The 9,253-nt window shown below is 41.1% G+C and overlaps 1 protein-coding gene across 1 annotated transcript in view; it reads right to left on the reverse strand.

The window, feature by feature from the left end:
• STRADA (STE20-related kinase adaptor alpha) overlaps positions 1-9,191 on the reverse strand; it is a 12,256-nt gene extending 3,065 nt beyond the window's left edge. The window contains 11 exon segments of the mRNA XM_009320435.1: position 1; positions 4-58; positions 223-327; positions 981-1,152; positions 2,019-2,142; positions 2,260-2,368; positions 2,500-2,621; positions 3,142-3,244; positions 6,846-6,874; positions 7,743-7,800; positions 9,112-9,191. The exon segment at position 1 is cut by the window's left edge and continues 183 nt beyond it. Coding sequence (XP_009318710.1) covers position 1; positions 4-58; positions 223-327; positions 981-1,152; positions 2,019-2,142; positions 2,260-2,368; positions 2,500-2,621; positions 3,142-3,244; positions 6,846-6,874; positions 7,743-7,800; positions 9,112-9,147 — 914 coding nt within the window. The 5' untranslated portion in view covers positions 9,148-9,191.
• Between the last annotated feature and the right edge of the window lie 62 nt (positions 9,192-9,253).

Consider the following 9,253-nt stretch of genomic DNA (forward strand, 5'->3'; position numbering starts at 1 on the left):
GAATTGTGGTGGTGTCTAGCAGGCAGGGAACAGTTCCATTCAGCTTTTCCAAGAGCATCTGGAAGAGAAGGGGGATAAGCAACATCACACACAGGAAGACCAGACACTTAAGGTTTCTCATTCAGGTAGGCACGGCACCCTTCTGTCTTCGCATCCCAGTGCAGCAAAGCAGTTCCATGTGCCAGGATGAAGGATGAGAAAGGAACAGCTTTTAAACCTTACCTGAGTAGAAGGCATGTCTTTAAATGGTACGTGTCCATTTGCCAGTTCGCAGGCTGTTATCCCTACGCTGTAAATGTCAGATTTTGCATCGTAACCCTGGAGATTCTAGAGGAAAAGAAAAGTTAGCCTTGTGGACTTACATGGGATTGCATGGGCAATACCCATGATTCAATATGCAGAACAGCAAACCCAAATGATTAGAGCAGAAATAGTACAACCACATATAGGCTGGTTTATTGCGGTCATGGTTTGTTTGTTTGTTGTAACACACAGTTAAGGGCAACATTTATTTAACTGAAATCAGCTAGCTAGTAGGGACGGCATCCACCTTAGGGTAACACTTTGCTAATCGGAGAATCTGTAGAAGTACCTACACGAAAACTATTTAGTCAAATAGATCAGATCAAATTCTACCCACTCGCCCTGCGCCCTCCCCAGACCCGTTTCCTCTAGCCACTCCGCTTTCTTTTCCTTGCATTCATGCACCTTCCTCTGGAGGGAAAGAAAAGACAATGTTGTAACATGGGCTTCTCAGCAATTGCCCCTTTTGACAGGAATACAGGTTTCCCCTTGCTAGGGGTCACTGGTTTTAAGGTAAAGGATAGAAGAAAAGGATAGAGCTCATCACAAGAAAAAGTAACCCTGTGGCTTCTGTCATGTGTGTGTCCCCCTACACCCCCCGAACATGCCATAAGAACTCAGAAATTATGCAGAGATACCATATATCACTAAAAAGTAGCAGGTTTTTTTCAACACACCTGCTGCAAGACTTCAGGACTGAGCCAAGGCAGGACTTTGATGCTGTATTTGGGAAAGTCATGAACAACTTTGAGTCGCTGCCCATGGTTGATCATACTTAGATTACTTCGCAGGCCAGAGAGGTACACCTTCCCATCTACAGAGATCAGGATATGGCTGGCTTTAACACTCCTGAAAAAAAGTAAAAATAGTCAGGTTCTCTGGCCTCAAGAGAGTTATGTTCCTTACAGCTTTCCCAGGAAGTCTTAGTGCGGAAAGGCACTGCAAAGGATTTAAGGCAGGCATAGGTAAGCTGAATTTCTTCTACAGTACATACAATAAAAGCAGTAACCACTAATAACCTCAGCATGTATCGGAGAAGAGGAAAAATATGCTAAGGGATGGAGGCAGTGATTAAGAAAGAGATTAAGAGAAGTTGTAGTACTAAATAGAAATTCATCCGTAGTGAGCACCTATGGAAAGGATAAAAGCCTGCTCTACTGGACAGCTCAATGCACAGGGCAATACTCGATCAGCCTCCTACCAGGAGGCTGAGACTCCTAACGACCATCCTGAATGCTGTGCAAAACCACTTCTGCAAACATTAACAGGACTCTATTCACCCACTTTGCAGGTTCCCAAAGAATGTTTCTGTGGCAAGGAGAAATGCTGGACTAAAGGTTATGGACCCAGGACCTTCAACAGTGACAGGGCAAATCCCCCCCACCACCACTGTCAGTCTCAATTTGGAGACTATCAATAGTCTCTGAACAGAGCCTTAACAAGTCAGCCCGTCAATATGAGCTGCGGTTGTGATTTTACATACACAGTGGTCCTTGGGATAAGTTTGTTCCACGGTGACACTTTCACCCAGTTTAGGAAGATCAATGATACAATTTGCCACGAGTATCAAACGGGCTTGCTCTAACAGCAAAGTAATACAAAACTCAGTAATGCATTCCGCATCTTTTGAACTATCCACTCCGCCGTAATGAGTAGCATTTCTGAGAACTTCCAACAGAAGGAAAATGGATTGTCTTTTTTTCTTTTTTAAATACCTATGTACATAGCCCATATGGTGGATGTAGTCAAGTGCTTTCAATACGCCTTGGAGGATATATGCGATAGCCAGTTCACTCATCCCATCCATAAAATGGGTACAGATTAAATCTTTTGCAGAACCTAAAAAGAAAACACCTCTTAATTGGTCAGAAAAAAAACCCAAGGATACTTCACCTCTTAAATTTCATTTCACAGAATATGATGATGGTCGGACAAAGGTATTCCCTCTCCACCTACCATAAGCCATGAAAGATGTCACTACCCATAGCTCATTGTCAGCTATGAAAGTTGCTTTGTATGGCACGATGTTAGGGTGGTTGAAGAGCTTGGAAACATGAAGTTCCCCCTAAAATAAAAAAAAAGATATTTTGATTCAATTTAGTAAATGCAGAAATACAAATACAGCATTGATAAGCACTGCTCTTGCTGTCTGTCCTCTCCTAAACTTGCATTGTGGTATTAGTGGATTCGTGTTACCTGCAAGAATGTGACCATTTCATTTGTGCAGGCCTCCAAGTTCACTCTTCTGACTGTGACATACTCTCCTGTGGGTTTATACCTGGCCAGGTTCACAACCATCAAGTCTTCAAAGCCTCTGCCTGAAAGAAAAGGCATTAAAGCTTCAGCAATATTTCTGGAACCACACACTTCTGGCAAAGTCCTCCAGTCCTTGACCCTTAAATAGTCTTTATGCTCATTTATTGAAACTATTTTTGGCCTTGTGAAAAAGAGTAACCATTCCATCAGATACCACATTCCTTGGCATGTATCCCATCAAGAGAAATCCTCCTAGCCAGTAATATTATCCTGTCTTTCAAGTTCAGAATTGAGGTAGAAATAAAATGATTAGGCCGCAGCCCCACCAAGGACAGGGACAGGTTTCAGGCTGCTTCTGCTGACTTTGTACTTCACTCAGTATCATTAACCCACCACATATCTCTTTCAGTTGAAAGCCTTTGGGATTGGCATCTCATTTTTTATTAAAGTGATTTTAAAATCAAAGAGGACAGGCATCTAATGTCAAAAATAAGCAATCAATCAAGAAAAGGGCAACAAATCTGCAGAAGTTATTTTCTTTGCAAAGCAGAATTCCGATCCTCCAGTCCACTGTAGTATTACCTATGATAGTGAGCAACTCATAACAGCTGCTGTCTGGTAGGAAGTTGCTCATGGTGTCCCTTTTAGGGGAAGAAGCTATCGACTCGGAGCTCGCCTCATTTGTCTGGGGGAAAAAAAATAAGTCAGGTCAAAAGAAATAAAGATGTGCTAGAAAAATCATCTGCTCCTTATATTATCATACACCTCAAAATAATAAGACAGTACTGAATATAGAAGAGAATTTAATTGCTGTTAAAATAATTTTAAATAGTTATTTATCAATTGAAATTCAGGAGATGCCTCATTTCAGAAGATCCAGGTATCTGTGTTTCAAAACATGTAACCGTAACAGGTAGGTTCTTAATTACTGTAAGCTGGAATGTCTTTAGGAATATTTGGATAAAGCCAATTACCATTCCCCAGGACAGCTTAAGCACTGCTTTATAGTAACTACCTTTCTCCCATTAATTACAAACTTCTGTGCCACCTTCCTGTTGCATGAGCAAATGCCAAAGGAAAGCTTGTTCGTAGCACCTCTCTGCACTCTGGCAGTCAGCATTCCTGTCTGATGCTGGGGCTTCTGGTCTTCAGCTGCTCATCTGCGCTAAGACCAGCACAGCTGAAGCTGCTTAGCTGAATGGTAGAAGTGATGAACCAACTTAGCCCAAGACATGAAGATCGGACACACATGAGAAGAGAAGCTCCAAATGAAAGCAAAAACTGAACTGCAGAGCATTAGTGCTTACAGCAAAAAACAACAGAAAAGAAAAAGACCCCACACCACACGGGGAAGCAGCACTCCCAAGTTAGTCAGCTTTTCTTTGCTACGTCTGACATAAAGCTATCTGCTTTATTTACATACACATAAATCTTTCCAAGCAGGATTTTGCAGAAGACAAACTTCAATGTTCTTGCAAGTTCCCCTACACCTTCCAACTCCCTCAAATTTCCAAAGTCACAAGGAGAGCATCCTAATGGGGAACCAAATTTATTTGGTGTCTAAGATCAGATTTAGTTATCTCAAATTTCCAGCACATTAACTCCTCCTGACATTTGGAACTCCAGCTCATTTTTTCCACCTCATTCTTCATCAGCTGCAAATGCCCTTTATCAGACCTTTTCTCATGGTACATGAAGCAGAAAAGGCTTGTGCATTTTCCTAGAGTGACAGCAAATACTCTTTTTTCCATCACTGAAAGATGGAAACAACACAGTGGCAGCTGAAAAACAACAGACTTGCTGTTCTACACTCAGTCCAGGGTAAACTTAGTGCCATGAGCGCAGCCATGTATTTGCCATAAATTACCTTTGGGTCCCTAAGTATACTTCGGGAGTAAACTAATAGTCAGCGCTTCCCAAGTTCCGCTCTTTCAACTGACCTTGAACAGCACACATTCTACCTCTCTCTGCCTACCTTTAAAACAGGTACATTTTTCAGTTAACGGAAAAGGCAAACCTTCAAGATTTGTGAACAGTGCTATGGTATCATTTCAGCTCAAACAACTCTCGCACAGCAACTCAGTCCTGTTTCAGGATAGCTAACCCCTGAGATCTCAGCAGTCCCAAATCCTTTATTCTAGTCACAAACACTAGACAGTGCTGTTCCTTGGCTGAGAACAGGCAGCAACTTTCCATTCACGATTTCAAACGTCTGTTAAAGGTGCCTGTCAATTCTGGTCTCGGTTGTGTCACTCATTACTTCTTCCAGCAATTTCACCCAGTCCTGTCAACAGCAAGATTGCCAGGAGACACACACAGGCAGATGGAAACCTCTGAAGCAGAAAGGCACCACCAAGGAAAGGAAAGCAGGAGGCTCTGATAAGCAGTGTTATGGAGCAATGACAGCTGGTGAAACGCTGAGCAATGTGCAAGTGGTTTGCTTTATTAAAGTCCACTCCAGATACAGCATAAGCCAACAAATCAGATGCAAAAAAATTAAATAAATTTAATCTTATTAATGGTGTAGGCTGTTTCAACAGTAATGGAAAAATACTGTGAATTCCCTTTTTAAAAGTCTTCCAGTACATCAGAGGTCTTCACTCACCTCTCTTCATGTTAGCAGTGACCAATAACTGAGAGTTAAAGCAAAAGGAGCTCTACCAGAAATTTATCAACATCATACAAGAGTTTTCAAAAAAAAAAAAGTTAAACTGAAATGTCATTTATGAAATACTGCAAAAAAAGCTCCTCAGTGGTTTCACACAGGACTTTTGGTGTATGGTCAAAAGCAAAAGCAGCTGCAAAATGAAGTCACGTATGACTAGCTTTATGGCATGACATTCATTAAGAGCTAGCTTTCCAGCTTGTTGATCTGATTTTAATTTGAGATAGATTTAAGGAAATTAATCTTTGCAAGGCAACTACTGTTATAAATGCCATAAGAAAATCAGTTATGTGATGCTAGCAAGAATCTGCATTTGCCAAACGACGTTCATCTCAATTAGGGAGAGGGAATGTCGTTTTTGTTCTGCTGCCTTCCTCTCCTCCTCCTCGTTCCCTCACTCACTTTCAGCATAAGCAACAACAATTTTCCTCCTATCCCCCTCCCCAAATTGTTTACCTTTTTCTATAGCCCTGCTGGAAAAAGTAAGCTTTTATTTAGATGTAAAAAGCAAAGTAAGAGTCAGCAATACCACTGCAGAGGTGACCGAACCCCAAGTGAATACTGTAACGAAAACAAAACAGATGCTAATCTCCATTTGCTTCCAGTCCAGCATATGCATAACGCTCAGCAATTTTTAAAAAGGTGTAAATTTACTTGACTTCATACAAAACATTCCATATACATCTCAGATTTTCAGCTTTGTGCCAGTGAATTACAGACACCGGCACAAAAATCAATTATAAGCAGCTTGAACTGACACAGCTATAACCAAATCACACTTGATTCATGTTTGTAATTAGCTTGAACTAGAGCAACACCTGCACACAGAAATGTTTCAGTATGGTGTGGGTAGGTGGGAAATCATTTAGACAAATACATTCTATCGTAAGTTGTGTTATTCTATGAGAATTGTTCATTATGAACCAGATAGTGTGCAGTCAGGCCCTGCAGAACAAAAAGCGTCAAGGTCAAGTTTTCAACTGCCACATTTTGGCTGTACGTTTCTGAACGGACATTCCATGTTTGCTAGTGATCTTAGTTTTTAAGAGGCAAAGCTCTCTAAGCACGCACGGAATCGGCTCTGAAGACGACCAGACATCAGGAGGTAAAGTCACCTCGAACTGAAAATTACATGATGTTTGGTTTTGATGTTGGAGCCTCTGTTGTGGCTGCTCTACAGGGAAGAGAAAGAAAAATCAGAATCAATGTGTTCAGAAGGGAGCACTGGTTTTGAATGGCCAACATAAAATTTTTTGGGCCTAGTTTTCAGAAGTCCCATAAACTAGCCTCTTCCTTTTATTCTAAAGGAGAGTTATAAGAGATTAGCATCTCTGAAGAATCAGATCCAAATCATCTCAAAAAAAGAGACCCCCGGGGGGCTGGGGGATGACAACACAAATACAAATCCAAGAGATTAAGTTTAAGGTTTTGACTTGTCACGTAGAGTTTGAAAACCACACACCAAAATCTCCACTCCAGGGTGAAACCTGTTTCCACACTTGTAGAGCTAAATACAGAGATGAAATATATAACCAAGATAAAAAGAAAAAAAATCAAACTTCCACAAGGAATAATCTCCATGCAATGAACCACAGCACCACAGCCTGCAAAAGTCACTTACTTTTCTCCGAGAGTCACCCGGAGGCTGCTCTGGAGTAAAGAAATTAATTGTTCACCATGTTGTGTTCAACAGATACCCATTAAAAATATAGTTGGAAAATTGAGTAAATAACCCTGCATGATACTTTTTGATACCAAATATATACAGTATTTTTTCTTAGACAAAGACATTTAATTTACACATAAGGTTGCAGCACTAAAAATAATCAAATTGTAGTACAAGTATGGGAATTAAAGAGATTCAAACAGTGCTACTGTTCATATGTTCAGCATAAACGTAAGGTGACAATTTTTTTTATTATACCTCTAAACACATTCAAAAATGACATACCTACTTTGCTTAAATACATAAGAAACTATCTAAAGTTTATTTAAAGTAGTGAAAATTCTTCCACTCCACCTGGAAGCTCAAGATCTAGACATCTTTCCTATGCTCTGGTCACCTTCTGTGTCACTGATCGAGAATTCTGCATCCTAGCGGGCAATTTTGCTCGTTATGCACAAAGCAGAACAGAAATTAATCAGCTCTCCTGCAGGCACACTGGGGAGCTATCATCAGAGTTTCAAAATCCATTTTTACTGGGAAAATTACAATTAACCTTCCCAAACCCCAAACCTTTTTCATAGGAAAAAAGGGTTATGCTAAGAAATACAGAATGCAGGGTCTGAAAATAGTACTGCCATCAACATGGAATTTATTTCCAAATAACTTGCTAGATCTTGGACACTTCCATATTAACTTTATATGGTTAGCCAGCTTGAATAACCAGATCTGGTGCTACAACCAGATTTATTCATCTCTTTTACTGTTAAGATACATATTTACAACCAAATTAACAGACCCTGTGGCTAAAATAAAACATTTCTAACAATGTCATCTAACGAGAGGGAAACTTACCTCCAAACAGTTCGAACTCTCTTAAGCCCTCAACAATGAACTTTTCAGACACCCACCGCTGAAAGAAAAAAGAAAATCCCCCAGCTAATTAGTTATTCCATCTAGAGACGAGTTTCTTTTCCCCCTCTCCCCCCAAAACCATAAGAGGATCGTAACACTTCAAGGATTCTACTGCGGTCTGAAACTAATTAGCTGCAGCATCAGAGTTACCTCCTTACTTTGGACAAGGATATTCTCTTCTTGTGCCACTATGATGGCGTGCAGCCAGCAACCACACAGGTGCTACTGCTTTTCCTGACCAGCATGCACTTGCAATAAAGTTAACATAATTATAGATCATTCAAACAAGAACCTTTATCCATGCACATACAGCAAAAATAATAAGCCTGCTACAACTCTCTTCTATATGCAAATAGAAGTTGGTTGGTTGGTTGGTTGGAATAGGTGTAAAAAAAGCTTCAACTATTTACAATGAGATGATGTCTTAAAGAACTTAAATATTTTGGCTATATATCTATTGACTGAATGCAAAATTAGAACATAAATGTTTTAAAGCTGTTGTTCTCTTCCAGAATTCATGCTTAAAATTCACAGCAAGCATTAGGTTGTACAGAGAAATGTTTCTACCACTCTATTCAACTCCATAATTCAAAGAAAAATACATATACATGCACACATAACACCCAATAGAATATGCGATCTTAGGCTTGCAGAGTGTTGGTCATGAAGTTAGCGCTGAACAACCACAAACACTCCCACGTTAGAATTTGTCTACTCGGTAAAATAACTGAAAAAATAGCTTATGTCGTTTAGTGCAAGGGAAGCCAGTCCTAGAAAGCACCAACGAGTCTTTAGGTGATGACGACTCAAAACTCATATGTAACAATATCATTTTAAGGCGTTAAAACTGGTTTTTGAAACTTACTCATTTAAAAATGCAGAATTAAACAAAGCTACTGCGTTTAGCTTTCCAGGCTAAGTTTAGGGAAAAAAAAACCACCCACAAGCAGAAACTGTCGGCGGTGTGACACAGTGACACAGGTAGGCAGCCACTTCGTAAAGAAAAGGCATGAAACAACCGCCGCTACCGCACTTTGTCTTAATTGCGACGCTCATTACAAACCCCTTGCACCACACGCAACGGAGATACGGGTGTGCAAGCAGTCAATACTGAAGCGCAGGGTGGTTTGTTTGTTTTTTTTAACTAGCGCCTGGCGTGCACAGGGATACCCTGCAATTAGCGGATTTTAAGGTGACTCTGAGGTGCTTTCCAGGAGGGCGGCCCCGCCGCAGCTCCTCCGCACAAGCGCAAGGCAGCTCTACCGACCCGCCGGCGTCTGAGGGAAGCTGGAAGGCGTTCAACACTCACCCTAATCCGTTCGGGTTTACTTACAAGAAAAGACATGGAATCCGCGTTTGCGTTACCACACGCAGCTCGCGAAAGGGCGGGCAACCTGCAGGCACAAGAGCGGGTCCCCCCCTCGCGCCGAGCCCCGGGACCGAGCCCCGCG

This window comes from Pygoscelis adeliae, unplaced genomic scaffold, assembly GCF_000699105.1.
Source record: "Pygoscelis adeliae isolate BGI_AS28 unplaced genomic scaffold, ASM69910v1 Scaffold203, whole genome shotgun sequence".
Taxonomy (NCBI): Eukaryota; Metazoa; Chordata; class Aves; order Sphenisciformes; family Spheniscidae; genus Pygoscelis; species Pygoscelis adeliae.